The sequence below is a fragment of the Aphanomyces astaci genome (genome assembly GCF_000520075.1).
Source record: "Aphanomyces astaci strain APO3 unplaced genomic scaffold supercont1.57, whole genome shotgun sequence".
NCBI lineage: Eukaryota > Oomycota > Saprolegniomycetes > Saprolegniales > Verrucalvaceae > Aphanomyces > Aphanomyces astaci.
In genome coordinates, this window is record NW_009798320.1 from 164,589 (window position 1) to 188,340 (window position 23,752).

Consider the following 23,752-nt stretch of genomic DNA (forward strand, 5'->3'; position numbering starts at 1 on the left):
GCCCGTGTCGACTAGGGTAGTTCAAACCCAATCTTGAATGATGACTGTTACCAATGGCTTCTACTCCGTTTTTGCATTTCATTCACGTGACGGAATGGTCAGCATTATATGACAGAGGTTTTGACTCGAACAAATAACGAGGTGTGATTGGACTATACAAAGTTATCCTAAATTGGTTAAGTTCTCTTAACCTGGTTTTTTACGTACTACTAGTAGTACTACTACGCAGCAGTACATGTTGATCGAGGGTTACTACGACGAGGATGACGTTCTTGACCGATCGGTAATGCATACATATGGGCTCAATCTCGACCATCTCGGGGGGGGGGGGTTCACAAAGTAACTTTTACAGTAAGTTAGTCCATTGGCCCATTCCAAGTACATTGTAGTAGTTGGAATAGGGGGCGTTCAACAGGCAAGGACATGTCATAATAGAGCTCAAAGACCTTCTGCAGACTCTACGAACCTGTGCGTATTGCTCATACGAATGAAAACTCTAATAATACTGGTCGTCGCGGCGAGCGGTTTCGGTCCCATAAACCAGTGGCGTTGCTACACTTTAAAACCGCTCCAACGCGTCAGTCCACGTTTGTCGTCATGCTCCACAACGTTACCACGCACGTCAAGGGGTGGTTCACCAAGCGAGCGTCGTACGATCCCAGATCATGCTCATCCGTCCCCCCAGTTCCAGAAGGCGTGCACGTCGACCACATCCAGCCGTTGTTCCCGTCACTTATAGCCGACCCATCGACCGTGTTATCTCCCGCTTCGTCCTCTGCGACGGCGTTGCTTCCTAAAGCCAAAGCGCGACTCGTTCATCGCGTGGACGACCATACGATCGTATGCTCCCGCGTGGCAGTTGAAGACTTGAACCCAACGCACCACTTTGCGTTGTCGCATCGATGGGAGGAGCGCACGATGGCGCTCGGATGCGAGTCATTTACCGTTCGCTGTGACAACGAGCCGCCATATGCAGTGCCCCTGACACCCACCGAGGCCTCTCAGCTTGCCACGTACCTCTCCACGTTAGGCCCCGACCAAAGCAAAATTGGCATCTGGGTCGACTATGTGAGCATGAATCCGACGAGCGGGTCGGACAAGGCGGCGCAAATGAATGTCCTTGGCGCCGTCTTTGCCACGGCCACGACCGTTCCGACGGGGGACGGCCTCCACGCCGTCGTTCCGACCTCGGACGAGTACTTTGCCGTGCACCAAGAGCGTCATTTCGGCCACGTCCGATTCATCTGGACCGACATGGAATCTGTCGAGTTGCGGCTGTTGATGCGGCTCGCGACCGACGCCGCCGGCCGCGTCCCCGGCCTAACGGATTTCCTCCCGCTCATCGATATGCCGTACACGCTGTACGAATCGTGGCGCCTCATCGCCCTGGAAAAGCTCGTCGCCGTCGACTACCCCGCCACCGCCACGCTCTGCCGCCACATGCTCGAGCTCGCCCAGCAACCGCGCGGCGATGCCAACCAGCGGGAGCTCGCCATCACCGCCCTGCGCATCCGCGAACTCGTGCCATGTATGCATCAAGTAGACCCAGCCACGTGGCAGCTGCACTTGTTTGCAACCGCCCAAGCCACCGACCACCTCTTCCACACATGGGCCGTGCCCATGCACCTACACGGCCTCGACGTGTTCTTTGATCGACCAGACCGGACGTGGGATTCCATCGCGAGCCACTTTCCCGACGCCGACTATGGCTTCTTTGCCCCTCACGATGCTCCCCAGTCGCCGTACGGTACGTCGATGATCTCTCGGCATGAATGACGTGGCACGCTCTCGTGCCATCAAACACCACCACCAGTATTGGTGGTTGTGAATAATGTGGAATGTGCTGGGCCTCTCCTATATACACTGTTGGGCTCTAGATGAAAACAGTTGACCACCCGATTGACGTAGGTGGGTCGACGAGTTTTGCGAACATTGGGTTTGCCCCTGTGAACGAATTGGTTCGGCACATGGGGCATAACACGGTGGCCGCGGCGGCGCCGCCCGTCGGATCTGCCAGTTTCGTCGCGGCCTCGTGGACGTATCGGTTAGCATGGGACACGGGACACGTGGCCGTGGCGTGGGATGCCAAGCTGCCCCATCAAACGTACCACTTTGTGGCATCGCGTGCTTGTTTGCTTCGTGGAGTGAAGAAGCCACCGCCGCCATCTTCGGCCAAGGGCGGTACTTTTAAGCGTCACAACGACACGTTGTCAAATGCGACCACGACGACGACTCGAGGCAGCACCAGCCACGACAAGAGCAGCACCAGCCACCTCGACCTCGCCGTCGTGGACTACAGAGACAACGACGCGATTGATGATGATGTGGACGAAGCCAACAACGGCCGCACGGACGGCCGCATGCGCAAGTTTGTGCTCCTTGTCGCGAGGTTGAAACGGCTTGGCGCTGCCATCGCGCCAGATGTCCCTGACATGGACATTGCGATCGAGATCAAGACGCAGATGGAGCGCATTGCCGCGTCGTCGTCGTACCTAGGGCGATGAGGAGGAAGTGGAGGACGATGATCATATGGGGTAGTGGTGGTGAAGTTGCGGTTGCTGTAAGTGTTTTTTACAAGTACAAATTGTCCGTGATGATTCTGTCGAGTTGCCACATGCGACTGGCTGCGTCGTCATCCACTTCAAAACCTTTGTCTTGATCGATATCTTGACAGTCGTCGTCCTCCGCGCCACTTTTGCTTTGTTCATCTCTCCATGGAGACTGCTGGTTCTTGTTCACATGATCGTTGGGGTCTCGGCTGGGCTTGCCGGTAGGAGGATGGTGCTGCTTGCCTATCCCTTTATGTGGTAATGCATGTTTGAGAGCGTGCGAAGCTTCCAACAAGTGTATCTCGTTGGACTTCACAGTCGGTGCTGGTGCTACGGCCACAGCCAAGGTCTTCCCTGTGGTTTTGTGGAAATTTTGCATAGTTTTGGACAGAAACGAGCCCAGGAGAACAGAGCGGCGGCTGGTCGTCGGTTGGGGCAACTCATGCGTCGGCAATGCACTCCTCATTTGTTCTTCGTCGGCTGCTAGTCCGTCTCGAGATCGGTCGTCGCCCCCTTCCCGCCACCTCTGGATTTTACTTTCCACGTCGTCTAGATTCTTCATCACCCTCGTGCAACTAGAGCCAGAATGTCGTGCTTCCCGGTCGTCAATATGGTGTTGCAGCCTGTTCTTGTCGTCGCCCTACATGGAAACATGTCGACAATATACTGAGACGTAGAATTCAACACCCTTACCAGGGAACACCATGGCGCGGCGGGTTTGCACAGGATCGCAGTACCTTTGGCGACCATGTCTGCGGCCGTTCGCGCTTCGTACTGGCCGCGACTACCCAGTATTTTTCGAATGAGGTCTTGGACACTGGACTCGAGTCGCCTTGCTTTCCAGTCGACCAACTCGAGGGCAACCACGGGCGTCATGGCCACATACGTGGCGCCTTCTACGGCCGCCAACTGCAGCGACGACATTCCAAAACACTCGCGCGGCCCGAGGAAGCCCACGAGCATGCAACCATCCGCCGGACAAGCATTCTTGTCGAATCCGGTTGATCGTGGGGCCTTGTATACTCCCACTTGACCCTCTTTGATGATCACAAACGTGGACGCGTGATGGCCTTCCGATACAAACACGTGGCGGCCGCTAAACGTGACTTCGCCCATGTCGTACGACAGCCGAATGCAGCTTTTGTGGTCGTACTGGGCAAAGAACGACAGTTTCGACAAAAAGTCGGCGCGGTCGATAATGTAGTGCCGGATCTTGAACCCGGGCCGAGACGCAAAGTACTTGGCAAAGTTGCGCCGCTCGATCAAAATGAGCTCGGCGTCCGTGCCCGCGATGGCCGACGCGGATCGCGCCATGTTGGACACGAGGCTCATTTCGCCGAGCGAGTCGCCCGCGGACAGCGACGCGATGATATTGTTGTTGGCCGGCGCCGTGCCTTTGTTATTCGTGACATCTTCCAGCACAATGTTCACCACGCCCGACAACACGACGTACGCCTTGCCTTCCACCACGTTTTGCTTGAAAATGTACTTGCCCGCCTTGACGCTGTAAAACTCCATGATTTTCGCCAACTGCGTGGCCATCGCGTACTTTTCTTCGGGCGTGTTTGGGGCATCCGACACGCGAAACTTGTCAAGCAACGACGACGTGTCGGTGAGTCGACCTAGAAATGCCAGGTCCTCAGCATGTAACACGGCCATGGCGTCGGGCTTGGACGGGTCGCGGCTCGTCATGAGGCGTTTGGCTTCGTATCGGATGAATTTCATGGCACTGGTCGCGTCGAACCAGTCTATTTTGTGTGAAATGCTCGGGAACTCGAGCGCCAGCTTGGGGTTGTGAAACACGCGCCGGAACAAGTCCGTGTACAGCGTCTTGCCCATAAACTTGGCGTTGTGGCTGCGCTTGAACCGACGAATGAACCGCGTTAGGTACGCCACCACATGTGGGTTCTCGTGCAGCGTTTCGATCTGCCGCATGAGTTCCCACTCGTTGGTGACGTTGGTCGCGGCGATCGACTCGGCGTCCCCGTCCAAGACAAACGTCTGCGCCTTCACAAAGCTGTCGCGGTCCATGACAATGCACGTCACGGTGCCCACTGCAATCACAGCTACAAGAAAGGCAGAGGTTCGTGAACGTTACATGGGTGGACGAGAGAGAGAGAGAGAGTGTGTGAGTATAAAAGTGATATGTCGTTAGTTGTTGGAATAGGATAGTATTGCACGAGGTGAATGTACCGGCGGTGCGCGCTTTGCCAAACAATCCCATCTCCCCAAACCCTTGGAACGGCGTTTTGCGCACCAATTCGACGTCGACGCCGTTGGTTTTGATGCAAATCTTGGCCGTGCCCTATTGAAGTAGTCATGAAACGTTCTCGTGGAGGTATAGTAGTAGCAATGAAAGGTGAAGGAACTCATTTGGATGTACAGACCTCTACGATGACAAAGTACTGGTCGTCGAGCTCGCCTTGTTTGCAAATGAAGTCGCCGTCGGTATACTCCTTGAGGGTCGTCAAATCTAGCATCCGACCGCGCTGCTTGGGATTCAGAGCCGAAAACACATTCAGGTTGTCCAACACGCCATGCTCGCGCATGAGGAAGCGGTAGTGCAGGAGCATCTGGACGGATGCAAGCAGGACATTGCATGCCGCGAGGTCCATGGAAAAGCATCGCACGTCCCCCGCCGCCACCGCATTTGCAGTGCGTTGGGCTTCTCCACGCATTGCAAAAGGGTATTCACCTATACAATATATATGTCAACGAAGCAACGTTCAGGCCATGTACGAACGATATGGGTTATGATGAGAAGGGTGTGTCACCTACCGAAGTACTCGTATTCCTCGCGATAAGAAGTCGCTCCGTTGTCGTATTTCTTCATGCGGACGCCCTTGGAAATGACAACACGACCGCTTTCGACAAAGAACAGCCGCGTATCGGTCTCGCCTTTGGTGATGATGGGTTCATCCACCGCAAACGACAGCGGTACCAATCCGTCCATGAGATCCGATTCCGGCACTCCGTTGGCGATCACCACGCCTACGAGTACGATATGGCATATAGACACAGTCACTTGGAAACACGCACTTAATATGGGGACATTTGCGATGAGCGCCTTCTTTCGCTCCTCCAACGTTGCTTCGTGGTCAACATGGTGAATCGCGAGTCCATTCCATTTGGACGCAGCGCCAGGCGCCACCTTGTCTTGTCCCTTGAGAGATATCACGGAACTCCCGCGCTTGTTCTCACGAGGCCGTCCGCCCACCGCCGACTGCTTATGCCGCTTCCCCATCGTGCTAATTTGCAACTGCCCCAACAAGCGTTTCAAAATTTGCGCGCGCAACTTGCCGGCTTCTGATTGGCTACATCTGTGGTAGGGTATTTCACGATTTGACCGGAAAGTACTGACAGCAAGCAACCCATGCAACACTGGTGTGAAGGTACCGAGGGTGGTGATGAAGGTAGTGGGCGATGAAGTCGTCAAAGTCGCGTACGGGATGACGGGATGCAGCCATGGGGGTGAAGGAGGCGAAGGGTACACGGGCATACGTACCCATATCTTTGGTGGGATTGACTGGGTGAACATGTTTTCTGAGTGGGAGCGCCTGGGTGACCATCTTCTCCAACAACCATGAACGAGGCAAGCGTATGCGGATAGTACGATCGCATATCGCGCAGTGTATCAATCCATGGTAAGGTGTTACTTCAATGTAGGTCCTTCATCCTTTGAAAGTGCGATACTGTAGCGGATTTTCTGGCAAGAATGTCGGCCACACTGTTGGATATTTATGACGCTAAAGACGACTTCATGACAAGAGTTGCGTAAGTGCATGCATGTCTGTTTTACGCATCCCAACCATCTATTTGTTTAACCTTGGTACAGTACTTGGTGTGCAAGGCAATCACAGTGTGACGTTAACTAGTGGATTGACACATGGGACAAGATGAAAGACCATTCATTTTCCAATTTCCACCACGGAGTTCGCACTCCTTCTCGCTTTCACCGTGCCCGTTGCTGCCTTGGCTTAAGACCAAGTTATCCCCGGCGACGAGGCTCCCGCTTTCGAAATCGTCGGGGGCCATGAAGCCCAAGTCGGCCAGCACCGTTATGTAGCTGGGCTCAAGCTGTCGCCCACTGGTGAGACCGCCGAGTGCGGCGGCAGTCTGATCGTTTTGACAGCGGCGCATGGTCTACTACCTTCTGTGGTCGTGGGCACGCACTTTTTATCCGGTTTTGCCCACGGGGAACTGCCACTGACCCCAATCAATCGTAATCTTGGCCCGCAACATCACGACCATCCAACCTGTGGCGGTGTCGTTTGAATTTGTTCCGGCGGACGTGCTCACTTGGGTACGCGGCTAGGGACGCGTCGAGTGTGGTGCCCCAAAATCGCCAGTGCTCAAGGAGGGGTCAGCGTCACGACCTGCACAACACCAGGGCTGCAGCGGCTGCGTTGGCCGTCGCCAAACTGAGCGCCAATAAGTTGGGTGCTGGAGAAGACGCGTGTCAAGGTGGTGGCACGGGGGGAGGACCGATGACCATCGAAGGACACGGCGCCGCGCCAACGATAATTGCTGTAGGCGTCGTCTGCGACAACGTTGGACGGGAATAGGGAAAGCAACGAACAAGCTGATGTAATGCATTCGTACAAACAACCAGTGTTACGTACTGGTTTAAAGTAATGGTGTTTATCCACACTGTACGGTACTATACTCCCGCAATGTCGTGTACCCGAGGCGGGTATCCGGGGTCGGACCAATAAACGTCTTGAACGCGGGCGTGGCTTGCATGGGAGGCGACAAGTTGATCACGTCCAGCACGTCTTGGAGGGAACGAAGTCGCGTGGCCAAAGTGGGGACTGGGAAATACCTGATCCAAAAGTCGACCCAGGGGTTGGCGGGGGGAAGGGGGGGCAGTTGGAACCCGTCGCGGGTGAGGGCGTCGTGAAGAGATCGGAACTCGGAGAACCGGCGGGAGATGCCTGGGCGCGCGTAGGCCATGCCGGCTTTGCCAGGCTTGAGCCGCTTTTGCCCAGAGATTGTCTGATGCAAGTCGATGCAAAACAGCACGTGGATGTTGTGGACCGCGTTGACGTTGTTCTTGGAGTATTCCCACGTCGTGATTTCCAGGCGAGTCATCAAATGACTAAGGACTTTATTCATTGATAGAGCTAATGTAGAAACCGCCGTGGGGGTGGTTTACACTCTTCGGGGCGACGACGGACGTTGTTTACGCGGAAAAACGTGGCACAGGGTACAGAATCCACCATGGTGAGCCAGCCACGCGAACCATAACCACTACCATATAGGCCGCGCGATTTTGTCCTTTGAACATTTGGACGTTTGTGCAGAATCGCCAACATACAAACTTCAGTACAAAGAAGAAAGAATCCATCAAAACACCTATCGATCGATTCTTCTTTGTACTGAAGTTTGTACCGGTATGTAAAAAGGGTGGCTAAAACCTCTGCCAATGATTCTTGTGCACGTACAGTACGTAATTGGTTGTGGTAACCAGTTTAGAATAAATTACTACGTAGTAGAATATACACAACAATTGATTAACCTATTGAAAGTAGGAGAGTCGCGTCGTAACCACCCACCCATTCGTATGATGAATCCCAGCATGCGTTCAGTGCCACACCAAAAACGGAAATAATATAAAGAACTTTATATACAAACATTAAAAAAAGCAATCCTATAATTATCATAGGATTTTTCGCTTTTCTTATTTTTTTACAAAACAAATGGTTAATTATTACTACTAGTACGTAGTATTGTGAATTCGCTATAAACTTCTTGTTCTACATAATCAATATTGAAGCACGCTGGAATTTTCTGATTGGTTGAATATACTTGTCTTTTCTGTAAGAGCCAATCAAATCCACTCAAAATTGGATTAGCCAATAGCGTCGATTCGGGGTCTGGATATTCGTATCGAATCATCCACAATAATATCAAATTAACGCAACACTGGTTGCAACCCAGATTGCTAGAAGTCCCCGAGAATGGACCTCTATGCTCTCCGAAATTGACAGACTCTCGTAACTGGTGACGTTACTGTAGGGAGTTGTATGGGTCCAAGATGAGGTCTCACAGGACAAGATCGACGTAGCCACCACTTCGACGCCGACATCAAAGCAGGCAAAATGCATTACGTCACCCGAAGTAGGCCATATCTATCCACCTTCCATGGGTGTTGTTGCTATGACGTATACCAGACTCACTCTTCCTTAGCCCAGTCCATCCAAGAGCGCGCCGTAGTCGTGGTTGACGCTTCGACTGCTGTGCGAATTCCGATCCAGTGGTTCTCCTTCGTCCGGCAACACTTGGCGAATTTTGAGGTGGCGCGTCGACTTGTTCGTTTCAAAGTCCATCTCTTGCACATGCAGCGTCTGGACGCGGCACGTCGGGCGGACTTCGTCCGCCTCGTCCATGCGCTCAATCTCGTCCACAGTGTGAAACATGAACGCGCTCTGCAGCGTGATCGTAAACATCGTCGGCTTGGCGCTGCTGATGTCAATCACGATTGGCATCCCATGATTATCGGCGGGGCGGATCACCGTGGACGAACTGCCCAACAATGTGCGCACGACAAAGTACGAGTCGCCGCCCGCAATCGTGCGCGCACACGCTTGCAAGATGGCGCTGACAATGTGCACACACTCGTCGTGCGATGCGGCAAACCGACGGACGTACCCCTCCAGCACCTCAAAGATGTCGTCAATGCTCTCCGTCTCCCCGCCGCCGTACAGAATGTTGTTTATCAAAAATAGCTCGGGGATGATGTCGCGCAGCGTCTGTTCGATGCTGATGGGGCGGGGCCTACAATCAAGTTGGTGATTATGACTATATTATTGTTGCTACAGTATAATTGGACAAATGTACAGACCGTGGTAGCACAATATGCTTGAGCACATGCGCGTATTTTGTAAACAAGACCGCGTAATCCGAGGCGGACGCGGCGGTCGCCGCCTTCTTCCGGATCGCGGTTTGGTCCAGCGGGTTGATTTCCCACAGCAACGGGTCCGTCTCTCGGAGGTACTGGAAACTGCTGTACTTGTACATTTCATTGTCCGACTTTTTCGCTTGCATTTGGTTCACTTTGCCTAGGTAGTATATGTATGACCCACATACAAAGTAACTGCGCATACAACCACCATCGCAATAGCACGCCGGCATGTTACTGTATGGTTGTGTTTATGTTCTAAACTCGACCAACATCGACACAACCAAATACTATAATGTACAGGATGAATCAGCGGATATATTTAGCCAATCCGATTGCCGGAAATCATCATCAACAAAGTCGAATTAGTGTGTGACTTCAATTAGTGTGATACCAATAATCACCACAGGACACGTTTACATTCAAAATGTCAGTACAATGAAGAATCGATCACTAGATTTGGCAATGAATCAGCCCAAAAGTCAACCAAAATGGACAGTATCACATACATGTCAATCCACGTCATCATAGAGGTCCCAAGCATTATCAACGCTTACCTTGGGGTGACGGAGGCAGCGCCAAGTAACAATGAAATGACGCGCGGCAGATGGCGTTAATCCACCCGTTGAGCTCGACGTCGGACTCGCCATCTCCCACACGAAGCGTGCAGCTTCGTCGACTAAATGTACGGTAGTCAGCACGACTACATCTTTCAACGCAGGACCACACAACTCTATCAACACAGAGTACAGTACCTGTACGAGTGGCACGTCATCTTGCTGCTAAACTTGACCAAACAGATGAAATCTCCACAAGAAGGCGCGATCGTCAACGACGACGGCATGTCGCTGTAGTCGTCGTCTTTTACACAGTGCACTTTGTCTAGAACGATCGCGCCGCGTGGAATGCCGTCCTAGAAATCACGCAAATGGAAGACACGCCAATATCCGATCTTTATACATTGAAACTATATAAATATATATAATATATATATATATATATTGTGAATTCGCTATAAACTTCCCAAATAATTCGCGTGGTTTGTCTAATCAATATTGAATCAAGATGGAGTTCTGATTGGCTGAATATACTTGTCCTTTATGTAAGAGCCAATCAAATCCACTCAAAATTGAATTAGCCAATAGCGTCGATTCGGCGACCAAATTCGATTCGACGGGGTCTGGAAATATGTACCGAATCCACAATATATATATATACATTACAACGTCGGCAACCTAAATACCTTTTCGCTCTTGAAATAGTACAAGCGGTTGCCCTTGAGCTCAAACCACCGCAGCTGCCATGCATTCAGGCCACTGCTTCGCTTTTTCAACCACCCTGTCTTGTCTGGGGTCTACCAGTGAGCATCGTCGTCACGATTCTCAAATGTCCTCATCACATGAAGCTTCCGTACACATCGCTGGAATGGATCATCTTCGAACAAGTTGGTCGTGGTCGTGGGGGCGGCGAGCGCATGATATGTCTTCGTCGACGACGATGCAGTCGATGGGGGCATCGGACCGACTGCCGCCGCACGACGTTCGGCCATCCCCGACACGAGCAGTTTGCGCTGCTGTTGCTTCCACTTGGTGTCATTCAACATGGACGGCGGCAGCTGCATCGTTCCCGCCATGACCGCCCCCAAGTCTGTCGACATGCTGCGTACCAGCAGCGTCGCTTTGGTCGCCGAGGACATGGAACTGCCAGGGCTGGCCATCGTGGTTGGCGCAGCGTCGGACGAGAGGCTGCGCACGTGATGGCCTGGACTAGTGGACGATCGAGGGGTCGCGGGCAAAGGCTGGTTGGACGCAAATGATTCGGTGGTTCTTGGGGGGAGTACTGCTCCTCCTGACGACATTGCCGATGCTTCCGCCGATGGCAGCAACGGGGTGGTCGATGTCGTCATGCCAGACGCCTGCAGGCTACCCAAAATATGATCAATCATATGCATAAAGTAGGAGCATTCGTACGATGGCGGCCACGGAGCGACGTCGGGAAGGCTGAGCATCTTGGCCAGCGCCACATCGATCCCCGACGCCACCGTGATCTACCATTGAAAAGTTATATATTTACATATATATCACAAGTGCTGAATATAGTAGATAACTAGAAGACATGGACGACGGACATGCTCCATGGACAGTTCCTTGCGCGCCAGCGGCAGCTGTATCGTCAGGCCGTACAGCTGGCGTCCGATCCATTGCAATGAAATGTCGGGGTGGACACTCGCGTTCAAACTAGATGGCAGCAGGATGACAAGTCAATCGTGTGACATATTCTCTTTCCCATGTATAGAGTACATGATAACGTCATCACATATATGGCGTCGCGATGACGTGATGTGATTGTACCTTTTCATCGTTTGCGCAATCATCACGACCAACTCGCCGCCGCGCTCGATGGTCCAGCACGTCATGTACCCGCGAAGATGCGATTCTTCCAGCACCCACCGCTCGGCGCCATGGGACCACGGGTCGTCGGCAAACAGTTTCTATATCGAGACCAACTAAACCAACTAAGCCCAAACTAGTTAGTACCTGCGCGGACGCGTTCAGTTTGGTCAGTTCGTGCATGAGCTCCATGGGGTTCATGGCGATTTCCTCGTTTCGCGTCGGATCCAGCAGGTCCCGCGGGTCGATCCACCCGCCAGAGTCGGCCGTGACGCGGCGGCGATCGTGGGGGTCCATCCCGCGCCAGCTGTTGGTCTTGGGCTTCTCGGGGGACGTCGACGCGGTGGGTGACGACGTGGCGGGTCCCGTCGTCGTCGCAGTCACGTCACTACGGGAGGATGCTCCAGGCTGCTCGACGACGGGTTTGGTGAAGCGCTCTTTGATGCGAAGGAATTGATCCTTGAGGCTGCTGCAGGAATCCGGAAGGTACAACGAATACGATGTCACATGTCGCTTGGGTGACTGTGGGAACATTTGCCGACGACTCCGGCTGTACTCGTCGTCAGAGTCGGTCGAGGAATGAGGACCTGGGTCGGTCACGTGACCTGCTTCCACATCCTAAACGTCGCACGATGATGGCATGAGAAGGACTACAGGTATGTACATACCTCTGCGATGCGCTGGAATGCGCGTGTGGCGGCCGTCTTTGTCGGAGTGCGGCGATGTCGCGATGGCGATGGCTTGTCCTTTGAGGGGGATGCCACGGGTTTGGATGGAGATGGGCTCTACTCGTGGAAGGTCAGGGTTGGTCAAGGCGCTTCCTTTCGTAGTGGCATCATGGGATGTACTCGTTTGTGGTCTTCTTTGGTAAGCTTAAAGGTAGAGAAGCCCAGGTTCAACACGGGAAGACTGTACTGCCGCGAGTTGCGTCGATGCGCCGTGGGCGACGCTGGAGGCTTGTCGTCCGAGACAGAGGTCACGGAGCGCTGCAGCATCTCGGGTGGCGGCATCTCCAAGGACACGCTGCTGTCTAGACGAGGCCGGCGCGTCATGCAGTTGTGATGGTTGTTGCTTCCTTCCTGCAGTCGTAGTACAGTGTGGGCGAAAAGGAGGTGGTGAAAACGGTTTCATCGTGTACGTCGGTTTTTAATTATCCCACGTGAACTTGGAAAATGTATGCAATTTAAAACATTGATGGTATCACAAAACTTGGATTCTATGTAACGGTCGGAAGCGCAGATCCATGGCCGAGACGGGCGCCATGTTGTCGGTGGCGACAAGGAGAAAGGAAGATGCATCATGGTACTTGGTTGAGACGAAGATGGACAGACGACACACACGCAAGGAACTACGATTCTATTGACTACAACCACGGGAGCTAACGTTATGACTCTTGTGATCAATGCTGGTGATCCGTATCTGCGTCTTCTTGGAAATCCACGGGCTCCAACGACGGTGCCGGGGCCATCTTGCGATACCCCAGCAGCAACGGATACATCTTCTCCAGCGCAGTGTGCATGTCGTGCGTGGCCTAGTAGTAGGACGTGGATCAGTGTGGTCCCACGAGGATGATACCGACGACACGGACCTTGGCGCCACAGATGACAAGCTTCCCCGACACGAAAATAAGGAATGTTAACTTGGGGTCCACCAGTTTAAAGATCAGGCCCGAGAACAGTTCGGGCTCGTACTATACATGTTCCGACATGAAAGATCATTCCACATGGAGACCCCCTTCCTTCCATGCGCCGCCACGGCGACGGATACTGGGAAGGACATGCATGATTGAATGTGTCGTACTGTGCAGAAGCGAGAATGGTCGTTGAGCAGCCCTTCGAGGCGGATGGGGAACCTGACGTCGCTCGTGCCCATGATGTTGCAAATCTTAAACATGTCGTACTGCGCGGGAAAGTTGAGTTTCTACATACAGCACACATGTGAGACGACGAAGCGACGAATATGTGCACCTACCTGCAGAACCCTGCAGTATTTTCTTGCCGCGAGCCGGCAGTTGGCCTCTGTGGATGCTCCTGTGATGACAATCTATGTTCCAAAAGACATGAATACACTCGTTCCTATGCACACATCGTCGGTGGGTATCGATGGATGCACTCGACCTTTCCTGATGAAAACATCAACGCTGTTGTCTTGGGGTCACGTAGCCGCATGATCACGGCAGCGAATTTCTACATGCGTCATCGTGAGATAGGATGTGATGGGATCATCCGTACCTTGGGGTTGTACTCGGCATTTCGTGCATGCAGCGCAATCGTCTTGAGGTCCAGTGGCGTCTTGACGTCGATCGTGCCGACAATGTTCCTGCATGATTGTGATCTCAACGTCATGGAATAGAACAAAGACATGACGCATGCGTACTTCACATGCAGCACCAATCTCTCGGAAGACCATTCGTCGCCCACTTGAAGCGCTTGATGCGCATCCACGATCTGGAGTTGGGACTCCTGGCGCGACGTCGCCATGTGAGTTTGGTAGGTTTGGCGGTACCAGCGTAATTATATATTTCTTTCTACCCGCCAATGGAATTCGGTCCAAATGCTGGAATTTAATTACATGGCACAACACCTTCATGGTGGGGAATGAGCATTATATTATTATTTTATTACAACTCCAATAGAAATGGCCAATCAGAATCGCCACCGACGAAAACGCGGTAACTGAAACTGTAAAGTTGATGCCATCATCCTGAAGTTGCCACCGACGATGCCCCATGCTAACGTCATGCTACCCCAAGCTGCTTTACGGCCCAATACACTCCTGCTTGTCCGTACCATGTAGAATCGAATGCGAGCTCTTGTGAAGAGCTTAAGATTAACCATGGAGGAACCAAATGGATGTGACACCGCGAAGCAAACTACAGGTCGACGACAGGCCAGCTGACACAGTGACAGCGCCGCCCGTACCAGTTGCTCCATCCAAGCCGACACAAACACAGCGCCGCCCGACGTCGTGGCCCCGCTGGCCGCTGTCACAGTAACCCTGACAAATGCAGCGACATGGTTCAAGCACGTTAAGCGGATCTTTCGTTGCTTTCCTTCCGCTCAAATGTACGCATCCAACCCCAAAACGTCAGCTGTGTCCACGAATGCTAAGGATTCTCATGTCATAACAGTTAATCAACGACGATTTCTTGTTGTCTCATCACTGGAATACATGATTCCGCTGCGTCCGCTTTCTAAGCTCATAGATGCCCTGACGGCATGTACATCTTGAATGTTTCGCAGTTGCTCAGGCGGCATTCATCCATACTTTCTTGGGCGGAAATGATGTTGCAGGTGATTACGTAGTTCATTATATCAAAGTAATTATTTTCTACCCAATCATGTGCCACGCTAGCCTATCCATCCCTTCAGCTCCTTCAGTTGTCATGTTTCCCCACGTCCTTTCGATTCGCTCTTCGAATGAGCTGCAGTATGCCCCCAGCTTCAAATACTGCAGTGGCTTCTACAGCTACACCCACTATCACATATGTGACCCCCTTTTGACAATTACTAGTAAATTGCTAGTGAACTTATATGACTCACACGGCTACAAGTTTCGAGCTCAAGGTGCATGTCTCGTGCCGCCAAATCGATCCACGAGCTTGAACGGAAGAGGGTGCGACGATACATGACCCTTCACAATATTTTGAGCTAGTTCCTCGCCACGTTATTTCAATGTAGTATGTACTTCCAGTTAGTACTACTGTACGTACTTTTTGCTTACTTTACGCTCGAATTCTTTGATGCACTCTTCCGGATAATATTCGGACGTGACCATTCAGATCCAAATAGAATATGATGAGCACGACGTCGGGTGTGCCCGTAGTGGCGTCGGACCGCGTAAGTTTGGAAGAAGCAATCAAAGGCCTGCAAGTGGCCATTGAAAAGTACCAGGTAGTCGGCACACATGCATGTCCTATATACAGAATCTACCCAACAAACAAGGGAGAAAGATATGAGTCATTGCGATCATCAATGTCCACGTCCTAATAGTGCGCCTACGTAGGTCCTGTACAAGCTGTCCAAGCTGTACCTCCATTTCAAGGACGTGAATCCAGTGGAAGTGCGCTTGCATGAAGCTGGTAGTGTATCCTTTAACTACTAGCACATTTGTTGACATGTATGAAAACAGCATGTTTTGTGTCGATGGCATCGATCAAGCGGCTCCTCGCTGAAGCCACGACACCTCCCCGTATACATCCAAACCATTCACTTTTCATATTCTCATCATACATCTGTGACAGAGTCCGGCAAACAGGTGGCCTACATCGCAGAGGCCGACCACCACTTGAACAGCGCCAAGGCCATCTACAGCGTATTACAACCTTTCTCTATATACACAAGCCATGAAATCGCATGTTCTCACACGGTGTATGTAGGACTTGACGCTCCACGAACCAAGTCAACTCGAATGCAAACGCGGCCTGGCCAACATCTTGCAAGAAGGTGGCAGTTTGCGCTATGTCCAAGAGGTACTACATCCGAGATTGGTCGATCCCGTTCTAAGGTAATTAACATGGTCACGATATAGAAACTCGGTGAAACCCAATCCATGTGGGCGGAAGCGTGTGCTGTGTACGAGGACATTGGTGACGCCCCCGCCGTGGCCGCCTTGGTAGGCCACCACATTTTGCCACGTGTGTTTCGTCGTCGTTCCCAGTGTTTACTGCAAAATCTGCCTTGACCTCTTTACATTTTTCATGGTGTTGTTGACCATGCAAGCGCAAGAAAATGGATGCGCTGCGCCTGGCGCATGAAGTTGAAGCATATACCCAAACGCTACTGGAGCGAAAGGTAACGTCGATCACATGCAGCAGACAACCACCACGTTGCAGTCATAAATATCTGTGGTTGGTAGGGAGAGAATCGCGAACGCGACGCCATCTTGAAGGCGTTTATGAAGTTTGACAAGGACAACTCGGGTATCTTATGCCTCTATCTTTGACCATCTATTTGCGATTGATCGATCGATTCGTATTGTTCGTATTCCGAAACATTAATTTTGTTGATTTTCGTTGATTTTAGTATTTTTCACAGGAGAAATGGACGCATGCGAGTTTGCGGCCTTGTCGATGGAATTGGGCACGTTTCCAGCGCTCTCGGTCGATGAAATCCAGGAAGCGTTTGTGCAGGCAAGTATATTTAAATAATATTTTGTTCTTGTTTGGTTCAGAATAGAATATACAAACTCTAACTAGTTATATGTTAAATATTAGCTGGATTCATCAGCGGACAACAAGATCTCGTTTGCCGAGTTTTGGCAATGGTGGAGCACCGACGAGATTCAAGCGTTTGCCGCCAAGCAAAAGGCTCGTTAGCAAATACTAGTATTACAGTGCAAAAGTGGTCGCTGGGATATACCCCTAGTACGCTACTACCCATTCTCGAAACCAAAAGTAAATACTGTAGTAGTTTCTACCTTCTTCTACTCATATACGTATACTATAGTATGGATCGTCCGATGCATCCCAGTAAGTTAGTGTGAATCATGACTAACTTACTGGTACTACAATACTAGTATGCTCTTTCAAAATAATCCAACATATTTGGCTTCAAGTCTCACACACTAATAGTATGCTTCAATACTTTCCACTCTTACTACATATTAATACTAACGTTACTACAGACTACTACTCGATCAACTTGACACCACTTCATCACGTTCTACTGATGGTTAGTCGTACATTTAATTGTAAAATGACTCGAGGGGCCCGAGGCACTGCCATAACCGCAAGACCAGGTCTGGAAACATCTGTCGACACACAAACTCTTCCACTATCCGTTGCTGGAGTCCAATGGCTATTGGCCCTTCTTCTATGTCACGAATCTCCCCACTTTGCAACAGACGCCACGTATGCGGTGGTAATTCGGCGGCATGTTGTTTGAGATTCCGAATCCATCGCACGAGATCTACCACACTCGACGTGTCGTACTGGCGGTGCCGATGGACGTCCAGCCCCCGTGCTTTCACCCGCGCCCCCCAGTCCATCGTCCCTTTCCTTTCTCGTCCATCATAGTCATCCTTATCATGACAAGTCCAGGAAATATCCTGCTGCCGTTTCGTCAGCTCCACATATGCGTGGTTGGCCACCATCTCAATGTACGCCAGCTTTTGACTGGCAGGCCACAAGAATGGATGCCGCGTCACGTCCTCCATGGCCAAGCGCCGAGTCGGGTCGATATGTGTCATGGCGTTCAATAGATCCAACGCTTCCGCCGACATCTGGGGTCGACGGGGGATCGGGGGGGGGACTTGGGGGGTCGAGGTAGGCATGTGCCCTGGATCGACCTTGCCCTCAGACCAACCAAACGATTGGCCGTCGTGGCCACACAATGCAAAGGCGATGCACTGACCCAACGCGAGCACGTCGTCGGCCAGCGCCAGCCGCCCTCGACACGTTGTCCTGTCTACCCATGTCGACGTCCGACAAAGCAACTTGCATGACGTGGCAGCAGCAGCACTCTGTCCAACGAGCCAGAACGCACCGGGGGTTAAGTTTCCGTGCACGCGATCGTGGCGGTGTAAACTCGCTACCGCCATCACCCCGCCTCGCAAGATGCGGACCACAGTTTCCATCGAGTAGTAGTCATTGGTTTCGAACGTCTCGAGCCACGTTGTCGTAGCATGTTCGTACAGGATAAAGTGACACGAAGGGGGTGCAGAAATCCTCGTCGGTGCGAAGACTGTACCGACGCAGTTCTGTCGTTGTTGATCTCTGCTGGTGGTGGTATTGATATCGTGGCTGGAAAGATGGGGGGATGTCACCACCTCGTCGTCGACGAAGTGCAGCAATCGGTGGTCGGAAGAGACTAGCCGATGTAGGAGCTGGCCATGCGCGCGTTCATCCGCGGCGGCGGCAGCCGAGGCCGGACGACACACGAGCACGGGACCCCACTCGATATGCGCGCCATGAAGCACCGCGTCGTTGTCGGCATGAGTGCCCGGAGCAACAACGACCGATAGGGGGCCATAGGTTTGAGTATCCATTTGTACGACGATGGGGGGGTCGGCTGGGGAGGAAACCTCTGGACGGTGGCAAAGAGGTGTAGCCACCGCCGCCGCCTCGTCCTCCTCGCCATGCAAAACCCGCGCATCTGACCGCAAACTTGTGGTATATGGCAAGCCAACTTGCGTGTCGTCGTGTCCAGCGATATGCGATCCCTCTTTGCCGTTCCCCGAGTCTTTGGCTGGTTTTGGTTTGGCTTTGGCATACATGTGTCTGTGCTTGGATGGACGAGAGGTGGCCACGGGTGTGTCGGGAGGGATGAAGGCGGTGGCGGCGGCGGCATGCCCGTCGTGGATACGATTGCACACTGCGACAAGGTCCGGTCTTCCGCCAATCAAACGGCCAGAGGTCACCACCACCCCCTCGTACATTTGCTGTTGCCACGGCAGAGTCAACCGGGCATACACGAACGCAAACAGTTCCGACGTGGCATGTTTCACTACAAAATCGACGGTTGCAGCCGCCATCGCTTCGTCCATCGTCAGCCGTCCATTGGTCACCACAAGGCGGATTCCGTCTAGCCAGTTGAGTCCTACGATCACTTGCACTGGGTTGCATCCGTCTCGATCGACCACGTCCACCCATTTTTTCGGGACGGGTTTAGAGTTGTTGTTGCTCGTGGCGTTGTAAAAGTTCAAGAGCAAGTTGCACACACACTCGTGGCGCATGGCGCATGCCATATGTAGCAAGGAATCGCCCGACGAGACTTCGACGTCGTACATGAGCGCCGTGGCGGCGGGAAGGGCCAGCAACTTGTCTAGCAACGCGACGTGGCCGCCGCCTTGGACGGCCAACGCCAGACACGAAAACGATAACGTCAGCGATGACATGTCCAGCAACGTCATGGCTATGGCCACGTGGCCAATATAACATGCCAAGTCGAGCGCCGTCCACTTTTGTGCATTCACGGCCGTCACACTCAAGTCGTGGTTATTTGGTTGGGCGAGGAGAAACGTCACGATTTCCAAATGTCCCTCACCCACCGCCACATGCAAGCACGTGTCGCGACGATCGGTGACCATACGAAGGGATAACGCTGGCTTGGTTAAAAGAAGTTGCAGCATATTCAACTGGTTCGCTTCGGCGGCAACATGCAGGGCGGAGCGTCGGCAGTCGTCGGTCATGCCCCACGGAAACGAGTGGCGGCCGACGTTGCTCACCAACTCGTCCAGGCCGGGAATGTCCCCGCGCGAGACAAAGTCAAAGAAGAGGCTGCAGAGAGCGTCGTGGCACCACGACGCGGTCGAAGTCGTCGGCACGTTCTCCAACGAAGCCGAGGTCGCCATGTGGCCATCTTGGTCGTCCAGGACGTGAATGGTAACCCCTTGCTGCTCAAGCCACGACACGACCGAAGCATGCCCTTGGAACGCGGCGAGGTGGAGCGCGTTGTCGCCGTGCACATTCACGACATGCAAATCAAACGTCCCTGATGCATGCAGCGCCTGGACGAGCTGCACGTGGCCACCAGACGCAGCCAGAAGCAATGCGTTGTTGCCGTCCGCGTCCATGATGGTGTCGAGGCGATGGGACGCGGTGTGCGGCATGTGTTTTGCTCGAACCATGTCGTCCACCACTTGCATGTTGCCGTCGCGACTCTGCCGAAGGAACCACTCGTGCTCGGCTACCGCTCGTGTCAAAGCATCGGCGTCGCTACATTTGTCGTCGATCGAGGAATCGTTCTTGCGTGCGTCAGAAGGAGCGGCACCATGGCGACCCTTCTGGCGGCGCCTTGCCATCGCATGTGGTAAAAATGACAACTGAAATGGAGGCGTCGACGTCGTTGATTGGTGGATATTATCCGGCAAATTGCCGTTATCGAGCGACATATTGACACTTTTCGACATGCTGCATCCGTGGAACCTCCTTGGTGCACTGCGCCGACCTGCGCGGTTGCTAAACCGACTGACCAGTGCCCATCACAAGTACCTGGACATGGTGTGTGCGTCGCTTTCTCATAGCCCGCTCTTCTTCCCCCAGGGATTCTTCAGTGACGGTTGGGGCGACGTGCACGTTCCATACATGTTGGAAAAGCGTCTCGCGACCAACGACAAGTATGCGATCCAGCCCATCGACGCGATGACGTTGACGCTGCTTCATCCTACGCCATATTCGTCTCGTCTGAAACGCCGGGCCAAAGGACACACGCGTGTTGCCGGTCGGTTTCCCACCACCCTCCGCGACGGCGACTTGCTCCTTCCACCCGAAAGTCAACATGCCTGTTTTGAACTCGTCCTTTCCGACGGCACCATGCTGGTGAAAGACGCCTCACAGAACCCTCGCATACGAGTTCGTGGTCGCGGGGAAGCGTTGGTCGTGCTACTGCCAGGCACAGGGGAGCACGGATGTGCGCACCGCCGACGCGCGATCGCCGCGCCTCTCGCTCATGCTGGCGTGTCGACGTTGGTATTGGAAGGCGCGTTTTACGGACAGCGCAAGCCAGCCTTGCAAAAAGGCTCGAAACTTCGACGGTACATGTCATTGCCATATGGTATGTCAGGATGACGTATCAACACTGGTAGAGTCAGCGACTTGCCGATTCTGGGCATGGCCACCATCGAAGAAACCAAGTCGTTGCTATGGTGGGCCATACACGAGTGTGGGTTTGAACACGTGGTTGTCGCAGGTACGCAGGCAATTGTCTCTCTTTTATCCCAAATATTAGACTACTTTTATGCTGAAAAATCGCCAAATCTATCGATCGATCGATTCAATGTTGCATGTCAAAATGGTATCACACTAATTGAAGTCAAACACACACACACACTAATTTGACGTTGATCATGGATTTTTCCTGCAATGGGATTGATTGGCTCGATTCTTTTGTGTATTTACATTTATTTGGATGTGTGTGTCGCTCCAGTGAAGAATAAACACAATATATATATATATATATATTGTCTACTCGATTCGAAACTGGACCCTTAGCAGAATAATACGGGATTGAATTAAAAAACCGCCTCAGCCAATCAAATCACGTCCTGTCGAATTTCTACCAATCCAAACGTTTGATTCGGCCCAGTACCAAATCGTTGGACAGTGTAGTTTGTACAAGATTTTTAAATGAGATCAAATGGATTCGAATGCTATTTGGTGAAATCACCAATTTGGGTGAAATGCACAATACAGTATATGACGTTGTCGCACATTGCAGTATGTTGCATTCTCATGCGACGCCGTTATCAGGAGGCAGCATGGGCGGCCTGCACGCGGCCATGGCGGCGTCCCTGAGCCCATTTGACGTGGGGGTGGCGGCGTGGATCGCGCCGCCGTCTGCGATACCGCCGTTTATCCACGGACTGCTGTCGCACTCATGCAACTGGGAGTCGCTTCGTCGTGAGCGCGACGACCTGGCGCTGATTGACATGCTGCTGGCTAACCACGACCAACGATCATATCGAGGACACGTGGCGCCTTTGCCTAGCCACGTACGGATACAATGTATAACATCATTATGGCGATTTATGTTTCTAGGGTAGGGTGTCGTCCGACACATGACCCTATTTGTAGTCTTGGATGCGATACAGTGACCACGGGTTCCATGCCGTGGATCTGTCTAACTTTCGTTTGTGGATACGTTTTGAAGCTTTGATTTCGAAGTTAATATATTTTTATGAAATATAGTTTTGTTGTTAACGCGTCGTGATATATATGCATCGTCTGATTCTGGAGGGGACATCACATATTTTTCAATCGATACTCTTTATAGGACGTCAAAGCCCGACTGGCAGCATTTCTGTCCTTGACCAACATTGAAAACTTCCCGCCGCCGCGGCGGTCCGACGCGGTTATCTTTGCACATGCGACGGAGGATCAATATGTGGGCGAGAACGCGCACCAGTGGGAGGTAATATATCGATTAGTATGTACTTTAGTCAGTATAGAGACCAATGGATATTGTAGTTGGTGCGGCGGCGATGGCCGGGCGCGCGCTTCCAACACGTCAAGGCGGGCCACGTGAGTGGGATTTTGTTTGAAACGCAAGAGTTCTTGGCCACGATCAGCGAAGTTCTGCAGCAACTCAAGCAACCCCCATATATAACTTCGCCATAGTAGAATATTACATTGCCATACCTTTTCATACTACTAAGTATTGTGCATTTACCCAAATTTGGGCATTAGACGAAGTCTAGTTAGTATATAAATGGTTTTGCCCAATGCGAAGGGACTGGGCCGAGTCAATCGTTTGGATTGGCAGAAATTCGACAGAGCGTGATTTGATTGGCTTAGGCACTTCTTTAATTACCTTTTAAGGCTGAGGGCTCCAGTTTTTCGAATCAATTTGACCATACTAATACTGTAGTTAGTACTATTAATAGTACTAGTAGTAGTTAACAGTAAGCACCAGGGAGATGCAGGAACTGGCGAAAACTCATCATAACACGAAGTTATTGAAGGCCAAAATCGAGGCATTCATGGTTGGCGAAAGCGAAACTGGAGTTTCCTCGCAGTCATCCAACTTGTTGGACATTGGGTGTTGTACTGACACGCTTTGTATCTGCATGTTCTTCGCGCCATTTCGCAATGAAAACATAGTTTGTTCCGGATATTTCACTACTTTTGCGGATGCAATATTTTTATTGCGCATGTCCGACAGGATCATGCGCATATATCGAAAATGGACGAACTTTGATGTGGTTTTTCTCGAACTGTGTCATCCTTACTGCAATACTACTTGTACTACAAGATAGTACATTACTAGCTCAGCCTATGCAGCATGGTCTGCACATGCACAGCTCTCTCTGGCATAAGGCATCTTACCCGCATGTACACGTTTGTTGTTGAAATACGACGAATTTGCCTAGGTCGAAGTTGTCTTTCTCTACAGCTGTTGATTCAGGCGACATGCAATAAGGTGTTGTTGATAGTATTGGTTGTTGTTATGAGGAATTGAGAGTTCCGTGACCCG

General features: G+C 52.1%; 9 protein-coding genes across 16 annotated transcripts; 5 read left to right on the forward strand and 4 right to left on the reverse strand.

Moving 5' to 3' along the window:
* Positions 1–476: 476 nt before the first annotated feature.
* H257_14386 lies at positions 477–6,689 on the reverse strand (the record flags this gene model as incomplete). Of its 2 annotated transcripts, XM_009842174.1 has the most annotated exons (8): positions 477–3,189; positions 3,243–4,615; positions 4,743–4,854; positions 4,937–5,244; positions 5,328–5,540; positions 5,589–5,863; positions 5,946–6,075; positions 6,476–6,689. In XM_009842174.1, 8 exons carry the CDS (start codon positions 6,687–6,689, stop codon positions 2,572–2,574), a joined length of 3,243 nt encoding a protein of 1,080 aa, XP_009840476.1. In that variant the 3' UTR covers positions 477–2,571. The 2 variants fall into 2 exon arrangements, with proteins under 2 accessions (XP_009840476.1, XP_009840477.1); XM_009842175.1 differs by lacking the exons at positions 5,328–5,540; positions 5,589–5,863; positions 5,946–6,075; positions 6,476–6,689 and having other exon boundaries at positions 4,937–5,270.
* H257_14387 (hypothetical protein) lies at positions 572–2,695 on the forward strand. Its single transcript, XM_009842176.1, has 2 exons — positions 572–1,747; positions 1,909–2,695. Exons 1-2 carry the CDS (start codon positions 598–600, stop codon positions 2,502–2,504), a joined length of 1,746 nt encoding a protein of 581 aa, XP_009840478.1. The 5' UTR covers positions 572–597; the 3' UTR covers positions 2,505–2,695.
* Positions 6,690–6,725: 36 nt separating the features above from the next.
* H257_14388 (hypothetical protein) lies at positions 6,726–7,640 on the reverse strand (the record flags this gene model as incomplete). Its single annotated transcript, XM_009842177.1, has 3 exons — positions 6,726–6,860; positions 6,926–7,089; positions 7,211–7,640. The coding sequence occupies 3 exons, from the start codon at positions 7,638–7,640 to the stop codon at positions 6,726–6,728; spliced, it is 729 nt and encodes a 242-aa protein (XP_009840479.1).
* A 990-nt stretch (positions 7,641–8,630) lies between these two features.
* H257_14389 lies at positions 8,631–12,941 on the reverse strand. Of its 2 annotated transcripts, XM_009842179.1 has the most exons (13): positions 12,689–12,941; positions 12,509–12,625; positions 11,988–12,458; positions 11,802–11,941; positions 11,579–11,687; positions 11,421–11,497; positions 10,865–11,372; positions 10,694–10,804; positions 10,206–10,363; positions 10,008–10,129; positions 9,394–9,610; positions 8,729–9,326; positions 8,641–8,680 (listed from the first exon to the last, which is right to left on the reverse strand). In XM_009842179.1, the coding sequence occupies exons 1-12, from the start codon at positions 12,890–12,892 to the stop codon at positions 8,735–8,737; spliced, it is 2,826 nt and encodes a 941-aa protein (XP_009840481.1). In that variant the 5' UTR covers positions 12,893–12,941; the 3' UTR covers positions 8,641–8,680; positions 8,729–8,734. The 2 variants fall into 2 exon arrangements, with proteins under 2 accessions (XP_009840480.1, XP_009840481.1); XM_009842178.1 differs by having other exon boundaries at positions 8,631–9,326.
* A 127-nt stretch (positions 12,942–13,068) lies between these two features.
* On the reverse strand, positions 13,069–14,352 carry H257_14390. 2 transcript variants are annotated; one of them, XM_009842180.1, is made up of 7 exons: positions 14,217–14,352; positions 14,072–14,159; positions 13,958–14,026; positions 13,812–13,883; positions 13,641–13,760; positions 13,429–13,530; positions 13,069–13,371 (listed from the first exon to the last, which is right to left on the reverse strand). In XM_009842180.1, exons 1-7 carry the CDS (start codon positions 14,318–14,320, stop codon positions 13,240–13,242), a joined length of 687 nt encoding a protein of 228 aa, XP_009840482.1. In that variant the 5' UTR covers positions 14,321–14,352; the 3' UTR covers positions 13,069–13,239. The 2 variants fall into 2 exon arrangements, with proteins under 2 accessions (XP_009840482.1, XP_009840483.1); XM_009842181.1 differs by having other exon boundaries at positions 13,371–13,530.
* Positions 14,353–15,616: 1,264 nt separating this feature from the next.
* On the forward strand, positions 15,617–17,278 carry H257_14391 (hypothetical protein). 4 transcript variants are annotated; one of them, XM_009842182.1, is made up of 10 exons: positions 15,617–15,733; positions 15,846–15,921; positions 15,972–16,031; positions 16,084–16,154; positions 16,219–16,311; positions 16,371–16,454; positions 16,562–16,633; positions 16,698–16,761; positions 16,865–16,971; positions 17,056–17,278. In XM_009842182.1, exons 1-10 carry the CDS (start codon positions 15,635–15,637, stop codon positions 17,155–17,157), a joined length of 828 nt encoding a protein of 275 aa, XP_009840484.1. In that variant the 5' UTR covers positions 15,617–15,634; the 3' UTR covers positions 17,158–17,278. The 4 variants fall into 4 exon arrangements, with proteins under 4 accessions (XP_009840484.1, XP_009840485.1, XP_009840486.1 ...); XM_009842183.1 differs by having other exon boundaries at positions 16,877–16,971; XM_009842184.1 differs by lacking the exon at positions 15,972–16,031.
* A 208-nt stretch (positions 17,279–17,486) lies between these two features.
* Positions 17,487–18,110, forward strand: H257_14392 (hypothetical protein). Its single transcript, XM_009842186.1, has one exon. It carries the CDS (start codon positions 17,715–17,717, stop codon positions 18,039–18,041), a length of 327 nt encoding a protein of 108 aa, XP_009840488.1. The 5' UTR covers positions 17,487–17,714; the 3' UTR covers positions 18,042–18,110.
* Positions 18,111–18,375: 265 nt separating this feature from the next.
* On the forward strand, positions 18,376–19,960 carry H257_14393 (hypothetical protein). Its single transcript, XM_009842187.1, has one exon. It carries the CDS (start codon positions 18,838–18,840, stop codon positions 19,474–19,476), a length of 639 nt encoding a protein of 212 aa, XP_009840489.1. The 5' UTR covers positions 18,376–18,837; the 3' UTR covers positions 19,477–19,960.
* A 656-nt stretch (positions 19,961–20,616) lies between these two features.
* Positions 20,617–22,953, forward strand: H257_14394. Of its 2 annotated transcripts, XM_009842188.1 has the most exons (5): positions 20,617–21,314; positions 21,366–21,469; positions 22,030–22,271; positions 22,553–22,690; positions 22,747–22,953. In XM_009842188.1, exons 1-5 carry the CDS (start codon positions 20,689–20,691, stop codon positions 22,894–22,896), a joined length of 1,260 nt encoding a protein of 419 aa, XP_009840490.1. In that variant the 5' UTR covers positions 20,617–20,688; the 3' UTR covers positions 22,897–22,953. The 2 variants fall into 2 exon arrangements, with proteins under 2 accessions (XP_009840490.1, XP_009840491.1); XM_009842189.1 differs by having other exon boundaries at positions 22,030–22,690.
* Positions 22,954–23,752: the final 799 nt, after the last annotated feature.

What these genes read in the sequence shown, in the direction of transcription:
- H257_14387 (XM_009842176.1), top strand. Translation starts at nt 598, where the DNA reads ATGCTCCACAACGTTACCACGCACGTCAAGGGGTGGTTCACCAAGCGA. An exon ending in TGCTCCCCAGTCGCCGTACG is followed by an intron (nt 1,748 to 1,908) that starts GTACGTCGATGA and finishes CGATTGACGTAG; the next exon opens with GTGGGTCGACGAGTTTTGCG.
- H257_14389 (XM_009842178.1), bottom strand. Translation starts at nt 12,892, where the DNA reads ATGACGCGCCGGCCTCGTCTAGACAGCAGCGTGTCCTTGGAGATGCCG. An exon ending in AACTGAACGCGTCCGCGCAG is followed by an intron (nt 11,942 to 11,987) that starts GTACTAACTAGT and finishes GTCTCGATATAG; the next exon opens with AAACTGTTTGCCGACGACCC. An exon ending in AGGAACTGTCCATGGAGCAT is followed by an intron (nt 11,498 to 11,578) that starts GTCCGTCGTCCA and finishes TTTCAATGGTAG; the next exon opens with ATCACGGTGGCGTCGGGGAT.
- H257_14390 (XM_009842180.1), bottom strand. Translation starts at nt 14,320, where the DNA reads ATGGCGACGTCGCGCCAGGAGTCCCAACTCCAGATCGTGGATGCGCAT. An exon ending in AGATTGGTGCTGCATGTGAA is followed by an intron (nt 14,160 to 14,216) that starts GTACGCATGCGT and finishes ACAATCATGCAG; the next exon opens with GAACATTGTCGGCACGATCG. An exon ending in ACCATTCTCGCTTCTGCACA is followed by an intron (nt 13,531 to 13,640) that starts GTACGACACATT and finishes GAACATGTATAG; the next exon opens with TACGAGCCCGAACTGTTCTC.
- H257_14391 (XM_009842182.1), top strand. Translation starts at nt 15,635, where the DNA reads ATGATGAGCACGACGTCGGGTGTGCCCGTAGTGGCGTCGGACCGCGTA. An exon ending in TGGCCATTGAAAAGTACCAG is followed by an intron (nt 15,734 to 15,845) that starts GTAGTCGGCACA and finishes GCGCCTACGTAG; the next exon opens with GTCCTGTACAAGCTGTCCAA. An exon ending in AAACGCTACTGGAGCGAAAG is followed by an intron (nt 16,634 to 16,697) that starts GTAACGTCGATC and finishes TGTGGTTGGTAG; the next exon opens with GGAGAGAATCGCGAACGCGA.
- H257_14392 (XM_009842186.1), top strand. Translation starts at nt 17,715, where the DNA reads ATGTTGTTTGAGATTCCGAATCCATCGCACGAGATCTACCACACTCGA.
- H257_14393 (XM_009842187.1), top strand. Translation starts at nt 18,838, where the DNA reads ATGGGGGGGTCGGCTGGGGAGGAAACCTCTGGACGGTGGCAAAGAGGT.
- H257_14394 (XM_009842188.1), top strand. Translation starts at nt 20,689, where the DNA reads ATGCTGCATCCGTGGAACCTCCTTGGTGCACTGCGCCGACCTGCGCGG. An exon ending in AAAGGCTCGAAACTTCGACG is followed by an intron (nt 21,315 to 21,365) that starts GTACATGTCATT and finishes CAACACTGGTAG; the next exon opens with AGTCAGCGACTTGCCGATTC. An exon ending in AGAACGCGCACCAGTGGGAG is followed by an intron (nt 22,691 to 22,746) that starts GTAATATATCGA and finishes TGGATATTGTAG; the next exon opens with TTGGTGCGGCGGCGATGGCC.